General features: G+C 37.0%; 3 protein-coding genes across 4 annotated transcripts in view; 2 read left to right on the forward strand and 1 right to left on the reverse strand.

The window, feature by feature from the left end:
• The first annotated feature begins 62 nt into the window (after positions 1-62).
• Positions 63-2,032, forward strand: lysmd1 (LysM, putative peptidoglycan-binding, domain containing 1). The gene is made up of 3 exons (XM_055210266.2): positions 63-245; positions 594-895; positions 1,077-2,032. Exons 1-3 carry the CDS (start codon positions 63-65, stop codon positions 1,225-1,227), a joined length of 636 nt encoding a protein of 211 aa, XP_055066241.2. The 3' UTR covers positions 1,228-2,032.
• On the reverse strand, positions 1,815-9,559 carry tnfaip8l2b (tumor necrosis factor, alpha-induced protein 8-like 2b). The gene is made up of 3 exons (XM_055210267.2): positions 9,383-9,559; positions 3,754-4,073; positions 1,815-2,838 (listed from the first exon to the last, which is right to left on the reverse strand). Exons 1-3 carry the CDS (start codon positions 9,396-9,398, stop codon positions 2,596-2,598), a joined length of 579 nt encoding a protein of 192 aa, XP_055066242.1. The 5' UTR covers positions 9,399-9,559; the 3' UTR covers positions 1,815-2,595.
• Positions 3,959-12,862, forward strand: part of sema6cb (semaphorin 6Cb) — a 354,388-nt gene continuing 345,484 nt past the window's right edge. Inside the window, exon 1 of one of the 2 annotated variants that reach the window (XM_073872208.1) lies at positions 3,959-4,095. The gene's annotated coding sequence lies outside the window, so the exon portion shown is untranslated. The remainder of the gene's footprint in view (positions 4,096-12,862) is intronic. The other variant, XM_073872209.1, reaches the window with a different exon arrangement.

Consider the following 12,862-nt stretch of genomic DNA (forward strand, 5'->3'; position numbering starts at 1 on the left):
GCTAAAGTTAATGTTGTTAGTTCGTTATAATTTCTTCAACGTTTGATCCTGGAGCCCGGGCCATGTCAGCTGATCCTACACAGTCCCTATCTGGGACACACGGCCTGCTCCATGGCCACCGGACCCGGTCATATGGCAGTCTTGTGGCCTCTTCATCATTACCCCCCATTAGACAAAGACGAATTGAACACAAAGTTAAGCCCGGTGATACTTTGCAAGGACTGTCACTGAAATACGGCGTGTCGGTGAGTATTCCGTAAGGTTACGTTATAAGTTTTATATAATATTGTGTTTGGTTGTTCTTTATAGAAATAATCGAGTGTTTTGTCATTTGTTGTCTCTATTTCACACTTTAATGTGTTGTAGTCTGCACTATATATATATTGTTTTCACACTAGTAATGCAGTAACAGCTTCTCTTATGCATGGCTGTGTTACTTAAGTTATGTTTGTATAACTAGAATTATATTTGTACTGTAGAAACGCCTTAAACCGGTAACACATTCCTTGTATGCTCTGTGACAAGTGTCAAATAAAGCTCCTGGATAAATTCTAGACTGATAAACTGCAAAAACGATTTGTTTTTCTTTATAGATGGAACAAATCAAAAGGGCAAACAGACTGTACACAAACGATTCAATATTTCTGAAGGAGTCCCTTTTCATCCCTGTACTGACAGAGTCTTTGTCTTTCACAAATGGAGTAAATTTAATTGAGGAGGAAACAAGCTCCGGACAAACACACTCCGAGGTTCAGACCCACACATGCCAAACAGACTGTAGTAGACTTGATGAAAATGCTGATCTGTCCCCGGTGGAGTACCTTAAAAAGATAGACAGCTTGATCAGTCAGTCAAAACAAGCTGCCGTGAAGACCTGCCAGGAGGGAGAGAAACAGTAAGTTGTATGCCTGAATGTTGCTTAAAAGCTTTTGTTAATTTAGCAGTCATACAGCAAGAATACATTGGAAGTCAAATGTATTTTGCTGTGCATGGGTGGGGCTACCGTGAGAATCAGCTGGTTTGTAAAGGCATTGTTAAGAAAGGAATGTGATCTCCAACATCTGATTTGTTTAAAGGTTCTCCTTTATGGAAGAGCAGCTTCATTATAGCAAACCAGCTTCAAGCCCAGCATCCTTCCAGCAGCCCGTACTGGGAGCCATTCCCATTACAATCACCAAACGGAGCAGGAATTTGAGGGATCGGGAGGATGAGATCTTTCAGCTTTGATCTAGGTTGTTCACAGACACTGTTTTATGTTTTTGAAACATTTTAGAGGGCTTGCACTACTGGTTTCATGCATTAAAATGTCAGCAGTTTGCTACATTATGTGAGACATTGGTAAGTGCTGTTATATAAAACTGCCACCAGAGCTTTTAACATGCACTTTGTAATAGCACTGACAAACTTAATGCCTAGAAATGAGGTGAATTGTAAATTAAGGCCACACTGTTGTATTTCTTAAAATTTAAAAAAGCTATGACAAAGTTTTGAGTGTAATGTGCACACTTGCTTATTACTGCATCAGAGCAACAGAAATATGCACGTATGTAGCTTGAACGAATGGTATGTTTGATAATTGACATTTAATACTACCTCACAGGTACCTGTTAGATCTGTTATGGTCTAAATTCAAAATGTATATTTGTAATTGAATGTGCCACAACAAAACATTTTTCTGATATATTGATCTGTTAAAATTGTGAATATAATGTAGTTTTGCACTTTTACAATTTGCTAAAGCGTTTACATTCAGTGTCATGAACGCAAGCAGATCTTCATAAGTTAACAATTTGCTCTGAATGTAGTCTGAAGGAGGCATAGAGTTAAATTAATTTAACTAAAGCAATCATTACCTGAATTGAACCTGTATTCTACCTATCAGATGTTGTCATATTTTGGACCCATTTTAAACATGAACCTGATACCGGTTTAGTACGTTTGGCAAAAGCACAAAGCTATTATATAAGACACACAATAAAAAATTAAACAACACTTTATTGTATTTAAATTATGTAATAAACAATTAATGAGGCCCCTGTGTTATTATTTATTCATTGATTGTCCATGTCAGAGCAGAAATAGCTAACAGAAATAGCTCTCAGAAATGGATTTGTTTTCCCTGTAGTGCTGTGTTTTTTTATCAGGATAATAATCAAAGGTAACACTAGATGGCAACAGTGTACCCTACAAAAATGCTTGTATGGTCTTGATTACCAATTTGGACAATACAATCTAATTTACAGCAGAGTGGTACAACCTTTGTTATTAAAAATAAGAATCTGTACAGCTGGAGTCTCATAGAGATAAAAATGTTCATGTAAAATATTCGAAAAAAAAGTTTGATCTGCGCTCACTCCAGGCAGTGGCTGGTACAGCATTAACTTGTCTTTATAGTATCATCAGGCCACTGAATGCTTAAATGTTTATTAATAACACTGCAACACTATTAAAAAGGTTAAACTTAAGTGTCGTGCTCTCAGTCAGTCCACAGTGTCCTTGTTGCATCACTTGATTGCAATGAATGTACCCAGTTTCAGTTAACGGGTGGTCCACCACACCATTCCTGTTTGAGACCAGTCTGTCCATATTCTGTTCTCATAATGTCCCATCCTCCAGAAGTTTGTTAAGCCCATTGCATATTTTGGTTAGGTGGGGCTTGAGGGAACCAGTTGGATTGTAAAGCTGGGTGAGGAGCTCTGGGTCAGAGTAATGGTTGAAGACGTGGTTGATGCGTCCATGAGATTTTGGTGTAAGGTGACTGTTCACAAGCTTGAGTAGAATATCCCTAGATTCCTTCAGGATTTCTGACATAACTGCCTTGTCAAACGTGAAATCTACCTCGTGAAAGGGGAAATAAGCAACTGTAGTTAGCATAAAGTGCATTTTGGGCTGCTGACAAATCTGTCTTCAGTTTGAATGCTGGCTTGCTTTGTTAAAATCTGGTGAGAGATGGGGCCAATTAATGGCCCTAAATAATCAATTAAACAATAAAGAAATAATAAATCAATTGTGATTTAGAAGAATTAAAAATAAACATGATAAATAGTAATGATTAAAAACAAAATTGGGTAAAATTCATATAAATTATATATAACTTAATTATTTTGTAATGTGTATGCATGTTTATGTGGGCTTTTATTCTGGATTTTTTTCGTCGTTTCTGATCGTGGACCCAATTTCCTTGCTGTTCCATAAATTAAGAAAGATAAAACAGGTTGTTGATACTCATTTATTATTATTTTGACAAATGTAATTATTTAACAACATATCCATGCATTTAACTTAATACATTTGGCAGACTCTTCTATCCAAAGCGACACTTTAATTTCAGTCAGTAGCCGTTTCTCAATCGGAAGGTTGCAGCCTCCGGAGGTCGCAGGCTCAATACGTCATCACGCCTACGTTAACTGAGCAGTACATTCGCAAGTCATTACCATATTACAACAATTTATGATTAACTAAGAGTAATAGTCAACTTCATAATTGTTAATAATATTCTGAAATATAAGTCTTGGCGTATGCGGCCTACAAATGCGAACTCCGTAGGCTGCAGCCTTCCGATTGAGAAACGGCCATCGAACACATGACCTTCACCATAGCATGGAAAACTGCTTGGCACAAAAGAGTCTCCCTGTGTCAGTCATAAATAAACTGTAATGAAGTGCACTTATTTCATTTTTATATATACTTAAAAATGCTAATTTAACGTGGAAACGGATAGCACTCTCAAAATCACACGTGCAGGTGTTTTACCTCGTGAAAGCTGATGGCTGTCATTGCTCCCTGGCGCAATTTCTTTTTGAAACTCTGGGCCAGTTGTAGCTCTTCATCACTGAATCGATTGTGCCTGAAAAGGACAGCGACCTTCACCACCACCTTAATGAGATCTTTTACTATTTTTTGGGCCTCGCTTCGGTTTCTGGTGTACTCCTTCGACACGCGGTACAACTCGTCGAGAATTTCGCTGCTGGTGTCGTCGATAAACATCTGCACGACAGACTTGTTTGCCATTTGGCTCAGGATCTTTTTCTGGGCTTGGAGAGCCATGTCCTTGGAGCTAAACGACTCCATATCTGAAGAGGAAAAGGAATATAGGTAAGTCAACACCTATTGATAATTTTACCTTAATGCATTCGTGTGTCATACACTTATATTACAGTTAGCATTATTTATGGGGGCATAGATATTTTTGTTAAAGGGATAGTTCACCTAAAATTGAAAATTTTTTCATAATTTTTTCATCCTCATGTTGTTCCAAACCTGTATGAATTTTTGTTTTCTGATAAACACAAAAGAAGATATTTTGATAAATGATGGAAAGCACACAGTTGACTTCCATCATTTTTGTTTTTCCTACTATGGAAGTCAACAGCTGTGTGCTTACCATCATTTATCAAAATATCTTCTTCTGTGTTCATCAGAAAAAGAGATTCACAAAGGTTTAGGACAACATAAGGATGAGAAAATACACAATTTTAATTTTTGGGTGAAATATCACTTTAACATAAAAGTCCATAATACCTTAAAGGAGTCAGAGTGTAAAAATCAGACTTTTTCTATATTTAAGTGCTATAATTGGGTCCCCAGTGCTTTTTTCAAACTAGAAAACGTGAAAAATATCATCCCAGTAACTTTGTTTGGGTAAGACATTTTCTGCAAGCATGTGAAAAATTAGGTCGTTCAAATTTCGCCTGTTTTGTGAGGTAGGTAGCAAGGCGCATTACAATAATACCGTACCTTAATCTGCACTATCCAACCACGGCACTGCTATTTAGTGCAGAGAGAAAGAAAAATAATTGACAGCACAATTGAGTTTCAATTACAACAAACCACCATCATTGTGATCATTGTTTGCACTTCATCCGCTCATTTGCATTTTAAAGGACACACCCAAAAACAGCACCCTTTTGCCTACAAAGTGGCAATTTTAACATGCTATAATAAACTATCTGTGGGGTATTTTGAGCTAAAACTTTACTCTGCTTCTTAAGCTTCTTTTAACTTTTAGTATAAATACAGTATATGTTAGGCTTTAGGATATTTATAACCCAATGTGCTTCAAAACAGTGACAAAATCCACATTTAGAACATACAAGTTTACACTCTCTCACTTCCTTTGCAGAACATGTGAAACTATGATGGGTTTGTTTACCTGTGGTGTACTAACAAAACCGCGAACATAATTTACTCAGGCATTGATGAACGCAATTTAATCAGAAGTAATCCATTTCTTGCTTTATGCACTACACACTTGAAAGATCTGCACAGCTCACAGTTTTCTAGTATTTTTCATTTATTAACTTTTAATAATTTGGTGGCTCCTCAGCTTCCGTGGCCTTATAGGATAGAAAAGTGTGCACGATTCAATGCCTAATGAGAATCTTGGCTATAGTAGAAGTTTAAGGTATTTCTGATATGCTGTTTTTGCATACTGATGTTTCAGACATTTTGGACAAGCAAAACATATAGCTTGTGTACTTTTCAGATATAGATAATGAGTTAACAAATGATATGAAAATATAAAAAGGGAAAAATTCAGGCGATCTTAGTGGAGTGATTCTGGAAGAATATAGGAAATAGGTGTTATGTTTTTGAGACAAGATCTGGGTATTCTATTGTATATCCCCCTTGGAAAAGTCTTCTGTATATTAGTATATACTCTTCAGCTGAACTGTCAGGGAGTCCCCCTTAGAGTACCATCATGGGGAAGTCCCCATAGATTGTAGCGTATTTTACACCTTGCCCACCAGGGGAAGGTCCTGCCATGTAGGACTTCATCTTTGCCCATAAATCACATAAACAACACTAATTGTTCTCTAGACTCCTAAGATGTGTCATTATCTTTAGCAGTACACACTCATTATTACTGACACAATCAAATCCAAACAACAGTGTGTGCCACACCACTAGTTTTTCATTATGAGCTCAGAGTTTTTACTTTGTGTGTTTTTATGTAATGAAATGAAATAATAAGATTACAATTTCCCAAAAGACACACTTAAAGTCTCTGGAAAGTCCAGCATAGCATAGTTTAGGAGTGCTTTACAGTATGTGTGCTCAAAAGGACGTGCAAAGACAAGTATAGGAGAGAAGCTCATTGCATCTTACTCACAAGTTCCTACTTGAATCTGTAAGATTGTATCAAGATTCAGGCATCTATGTACTTGGAAAAATGTCTTGCATGTATAAATGTGTTGATGCTATTGTGTCTTTGGATTACAGATTGCATATATTTTGCTTCCCTTATTGCACGAAAAAATAGATTTTGTGGATTTCTTTACCATTTATTTAAAAGTATGAGCTAATAGACTAATTTGCTCAAAAATGATCCTTGTTTGCAGTGCGTAGCAGTTCTTAAATGCCAAGAATACATTAATGTGCAAATCTACACTATGTTCTTTTAAATGAACCGAAGCGCACCAAAGTGATGTCAGATCTCTGGGCGACCATCGCCTGTATTATGTTTTCCAATTCTGTTTTATTGGAGAACCAACCTGATTACTTTTTTTAATACAGTTAGTTTCATTTCCCTATGATTTCCTTTATTCAGTTAGAAACACTGAGGGCATTAGATCATGCATTCATTTCTGCGACAGGACCATCGAAACCATTTAAACAATCAGCATTTTGTACACTTCAGCTGAACTGGAAAAGCAGTTAACGTCTATTTAAGCTGTTATCTAATCACAGCCTAATGGATAGAAGTCTGTTGTTTACATTACATTTACATTGATGCATTTGGCGGATGCTTTTATCCAAAGTGCCTTACAGTGCATTCAAGCTGTATGTTTTTTATTATCATGTGAAATTGAATCTGTGACCTTTGCACGGTTAAAGCAATGCTTTACCAATACAGTGTTTCAGCCAGTATTGTGCTAACGTCCTCTGAGTCTGAAACAACTACTATCTTGCTGACATTAGAATAGGGCTTGATACCTAGATAATGTAAACTAGCTAGCCATTTAGGCATTGTATCAGAAAACTATAAGAGCTGGTTCCATTCTGGGATTTAATGATTATTTTTAATCAATTTCAGATTTATTTTCTTTTATTAATATCCAATTTCTCTCAAAAATATGTTTAGTAAGTAAAATGGATTAAGAAGAGCAAATTCCAATAATATTCAGGTATTCAACGCATGAAAGATTTTCATGTATTTGTGAGGCAGACATCGAATTTTGTCACTCCTGTCAAGATTAAAGGGACATTCCACTTTTTTTTTTAAATATGCTCATTTTCCAGCTCCCCTAGAGTTAAACATTTGACTTTCACCGTCCCGGGATCCATTCAGCTGATCTCCGGGTCTGGCGCCAGCACTTCCAGCATAGCTCAGCACAATCCACTGAATCTGACCAGACCATTAGCATCGCGATCAAAAATAACCAGAGAGTTTCGATATTTTTCCTATTTAAAACTTGACTCTTCTGTAGTTACATCGTGTACTAAGACCGACAGAAAACTAAAAGTTGCGATTGGTATTGAAAGTAACCAAGGGGACTATTTTCCGGCAGTGCGTAATTTCACTTCTTGCTGCAGCCATGTTACGACAGCAAAGTCCTTCATTATTACGCCAGAATGAGAGAATAGTTCCTAGCCATATCGGCCTAGAACATCGCAACTTTTAATTTTCTGTCGGTCTTGGTACACGATGTAACTACAGAAGAGTTAAGTTTTAATTAGAAAAAATATCAAAACTCTTATTTTTTTAGCATGATGCTAATGGTCTAATCAGATTCAATGGATTGTGCTAAGCTATGCTAAAAGTGCTAGCTCCAGACCCAAAGATCAGCTGAATGGATTTCACAACGGTAAGAATCAAATGTTTAACTCTAGGAGAGCTGGAAAATAAGCATATTTTTTTATAAAAAGTGGAGTGTCCCTTTAAGAGTGACTATCAGAAGACCAAATATCTAATAATAAAAAAAGATTGCAATTTTAGTCAAGCAAATTCAATAATTCATGGCTCTGTCTTCTGATTGCCCAATTTACAGTAAGCCAGAATGGCTGCATGCATATCTCCACTCTTCAGATTGAAAGGTTTGTCACAGACAAGGTAAATATTTAGCATTCCACAGATGATTTCAGCGTATAGCCTGCAGGGGTTGTGTGTGAGCACATGTGTACGTGTGTGTGTGTGTGTGTGTGTGTGTGTGTGTGTGTGTGTGAAGCCCAGGGGATTTGTAGGATGTTAGGAATCATTTTAGAGTACCACAGTAGTCACCTTGTCATTATAAAGCGGCAAGTCACAGCACAAACCCTTGTGGCATAACAACAGGTCAAAACCTGCTTTCGAATGATGTTGGACTATAGTATGCAACTGACAGCCCACTCAGTGGTGTTTTTATTCTAGAGGGGACAAACCTGACTTTTACAAACTTTTTGTAACAATAAGAGAGTGTGGAAAGTCCAGTTTTAGATGTCTGTGTGGGGGAGAAGCTTGTTTCGGGCCATTCGCACATATTTCGCATAAGATAACTGCAGCCTGTCCACATGAAAGAGAAGTCGCAAAATAGATCTCTATAATACTCCGGTCGCTTCTCATAAACCACACTAAGATTAGATATCGATCAAATTAACTTCTGCTTCTGTCTCGCCCCCCGTCTCTGTCAAGGCACCTGAACTGCAAGATCTGTGTATGTGATGATGTCACGTTCTGTCATTGTGAAAAATGTCCCTTATTACTCAATACCGCCTGTCCCTTTCATAGTTTACTTTACAGACACTCTTTTGTAAGCGTGTTTGTGTAAGTCTGTCCGACTCAGCCGCAGCAGTTGTTTTTGTAAATGTTCAAACCATGTGCATAACTGATCGAAAAGGAAGTGAAACTTTGGCACAGCTTTCAGACCAAATCTTTTCAGTTAAACGCATAACAGCTAATCTCTCCTGACACTCGCTGCTATAATCAAGCTCATCAAACTGTTGCTGTGAGTGCAATGCTTGCTCTAGATAGGTCACTGTTTAAAAGTTAAAAAAGTCACATACTTTATTTCTATATTGTCATCTCAACATTGTTCTAAAAGGTGTGCTTTATTCAGATTGCTGGAGAGTACTTTGAAAGGCGGTTCATCCGATGAAACATCACCTATCCCTGTGTCTTGCGCATTTTATTTGGGAGTGGTTGAATGGCAGAAACAGGTTTGAACTTGTAATTGTTGTGAGAAAACCTCAATGTATTTTTAAACAGAATCAAACAAAGCAAATATCTAAATATTAGAAATAACCTTTTTGTTAAGGTAAAAAAAGTGTAACTTTTTTAACAACCCTTGTAACATTATTCCATGCATCATAATTTTTTTTCTTTTTCATACTTGTTATTGATCACATCTCTCTCTCTATGTGATGATGGAGGAGAATGCAGAGATAAGGACCAAAGAGTACTCACCTGACTTTTCTCTCATTCACCCTCCTACTTTTCAGACTCTGTCTTCTGTCTCAGATCAGGTGTTTAAAATCCAGCGCTTGATTTTGAATGTCTTTAGTTGGGTAAAATCAAACAAATCCACCACCACGTGAGGTCTATCTTCTTATGCTCACACCACAGTAACAAGATAATTTGACTTGTACTTCCTTGAGGAACTAAATGTATAAGACACACCCCTGACTCCCTCTCTCTCTTTCTGTTTCTCTCTCTCTCTCTGTCACTCCGCCCTGTCAGTATGCGAGCTGCTGACATGGTGTCTTTGCTTGCCCTAACAAGTGCAGCCCTTGTAAAGAATTTAGCAGTAATCCTGGAATCCAGTGCAGTGAAAGGGGAGGTTTTAACTTCTTTGTGATCAGTAGATCTGGTTTTCAGCCCATACACCGGTGTCATCACTTCACTGCTGTCTTTTTAACTAAACCAAATGGGCGAATGACAATGTTATGAAGCAAAAAAGTGAAAAAATCCAATGCATCTGATCACACCCTAAGAGTTGTGCAGTCCAGCCTCCACAAACTAATAACAGCAGTGTGACGTTTGTTGTTGTGTTTGTGATCACTGTTTCCATCGTCCTCATCCACAAAACCACAGTTTTAATGAAAGCTACTGCTTTGCATGTGCAGGACCAGTTATAAGCAGTTATTTGTTTACCATCAGAAATCAAAATGTCATCGTTTTTATGTAAATTATCGGACACGTGCCGGGCCATTATGTTAATCGACAGTGTATATCAGTGGGATAATGTAGTTAACTGGTCATGATTACAAAATATTCCATGACAGGGTGTCCGAACATGATATTTTGGGGTTTTGTATCACTTTTAAGTGATTTATTTTGCTGTAACGATTGACTGAGTAATCTCACTTACTACATATAGACATAAAATATTGATTAGAGTTGTATTTGTTTTTTCATCAGAAGAGCGATAGTGATCAGGGCTTTGAACCAGATTTTTTCCCAATTGCTTCGTTCCGAACAGAAACAGTATTTTAACGTTTCTGGTTTTGGGTTCAACCCTAAAATTGACGTTCTTGAACCAGTTAGAACAAAAAAATAAAGTTCCCGAACCAGTTAATAACATTCAATGTCAGCTGTGAGACATACAAATAAGTTGGCAGATAATTAGGACACTAACCTTAAATTATTAGTTTACATATGTTACTGTCTCTTTAAGATAAGCACAAACCTGGTTTCTGCCTCTAATCTATACATACACTTAAAGGAATAGTCAATTTTCTTAAAAGAAAAATTCAGATAATTTACTCACCACCATGTCATCCAAAATGTTGATGTCTTTTTTTGTTCAGTTGAGAAGAAATTATGTTTTATGAGGAAAACATTGCAGGATTTTTCTCATTTTAATGGACTTTAATAGAGCCCAACATTTAATACTTAACTCAACACTTAACAGTTTTTTTCAACGGAGTTTCAAAGGTCTATAAACGATCCCAAACGAGGCATAAGGGTCTTATCTAGCAAAACGATTGTCATTTTTTACAAGAAAAATAAATAATATGCTCTTTTAAACCACAACTTTTCATCTAGGTCCGGTCCAGCGCGACCTAACGTAAATACGTAGTGACGTAGGGAGGTCACGTGTTACATATATAAAACGCACCTTTACGGACCATTGTAAACAATAAACTGACACAAAGACATTAATTAGTATCAGTCCACATACAACAACGTAGGAACTGTCCTCTTTCAACTCACTTGTAAACACTGGAGCGGAGTTTCGCGTTCGTCCTCTGTGACCTCTTGACGTCATGACGTATTGCGTGGGGTCACGCTGGCGCATCACGACCGGATCTAGACGAAAAGTTGTGGTTTAAAAGTGCATGTTTTTTTTTTTTCTTTTCAAAAATGACAATCGTTTCGCTAGATAAGACCCTTATGCCTCGTTTGGGATCGTTTATAGTCCTTTGAAACTCGGTTGAAAAAAACTGTTAAGCGTATTCAATGTTGGGCTCTATTAAAGTCCATCAAAATGAGAAAAATCCTGCAATGCTTTCCTCAAAAAACACAATTTCCTCTCGACTGAACAAAGAAAGACATCAACACCTTGGATGACATGGTGGTGAAATTATCTGGATTTTTCTTCCAAGAAAATGGAATATTCCTTTAAGACATAAACAAATGTTTTTATTAGAAAAAGAATACTGTGGATATTATCAAGATATATCAAGAACAGAAAGATTGTTTGCTTGCTTTTTGAAACGTGTATGCCCTTTTGAGCACATTTAAACACGCGCACACACACAGACAGAGGACGAATTCCAAACGGCGCTTCGGGAAGAAGATGCAGCATAAACAGTCCCTCCACATAAAGTGAAAATTACGTTGTTTTTTTTAGCTCACAACACTAAGCTAAACACTAAGATTTTTTATCGAACACACCTGAGCGAGCTAATCAAGGTCTTCATGATCACTAGAAAATCACAGGTGGTTAAGTTTGATTAGGGTTCGAGCTAAACTTTGCAGTGCTCCGGCCCTCCAGGGTAAGATTTGAATAGCCCTGGACTACAGTATGAGACACAGTAGCGCAACTCTCTCTCAAGTTTATACGAGTTTTGATCTTTGAAGGGATAATCACGTTTGATTGGAGTTGGACCGGACACATTCAACCGCATGCGCTTCTGTGCGTAAAGAAAATTGCTCGCTTTATTGCCTTTTTGTGCTTAAATTGTTTAAAATCACTTAAGTGTTAACCTTTGCAAGCCTTTGAAACACGTGCAAATAATCAACTTTAACCCTATTTAAATTTGCGTATTAATCCACGAACGCATACGAGCCGAACCGTCTTGAGATACTTGGTAGATATTTACTTCTTATGATTGAGCAGAGACTTGGGCTTGTTTAGGCTACTTGCTGGTGGCAAGCTTCTCATTTCTCAGATGAGTCAACAACGACCGAAAGTGAAGTTCACAGAGTCATACTGCACAGATACTTTGTCAAAGAACGAATAAAATAACGGTATTAACCGGTTACCATTATTTTAAATAAACAATTCTGTTCCGGAACATATCTTTTTTGAAAGTTTCTGGTTTCGTTTCTGCTCCTTGCAAAACATCAAAAGTTTCTGGTTTTCATTCCATGAACCGGTTCAAAGCCTTGATAGTGATATAAAAGACATTAAACTAACACGTCCAGTACTTATAAAAAATGTATACCTTGTATTGTAATGTAAGTCACTTAAGTGGATAAAGCTTCTGTCAAATGCATAAATGTAAATATTTATACACAAGTAATGTCCTATTGTATTTATTATTTTAACACTACTCCCCGTATTTCATTTTAGGGACCTAACTTAATAGCCTAGTAAATAATCCTTATGTGTAGTAAATGGTTTCTGTCATTAAGTGCACCACCCATCTTTTCATAATAGCTTTTTGTTTGCTCTTTCTGCTGTAAAGTATGTTATTGTTAAGTAACTAAAATTAGAAA

This window comes from Misgurnus anguillicaudatus, chromosome 10 (genome assembly GCF_027580225.2).
Source record: "Misgurnus anguillicaudatus chromosome 10, ASM2758022v2, whole genome shotgun sequence".
NCBI classification, from domain to species: domain Eukaryota; kingdom Metazoa; phylum Chordata; class Actinopteri; order Cypriniformes; family Cobitidae; genus Misgurnus; species Misgurnus anguillicaudatus.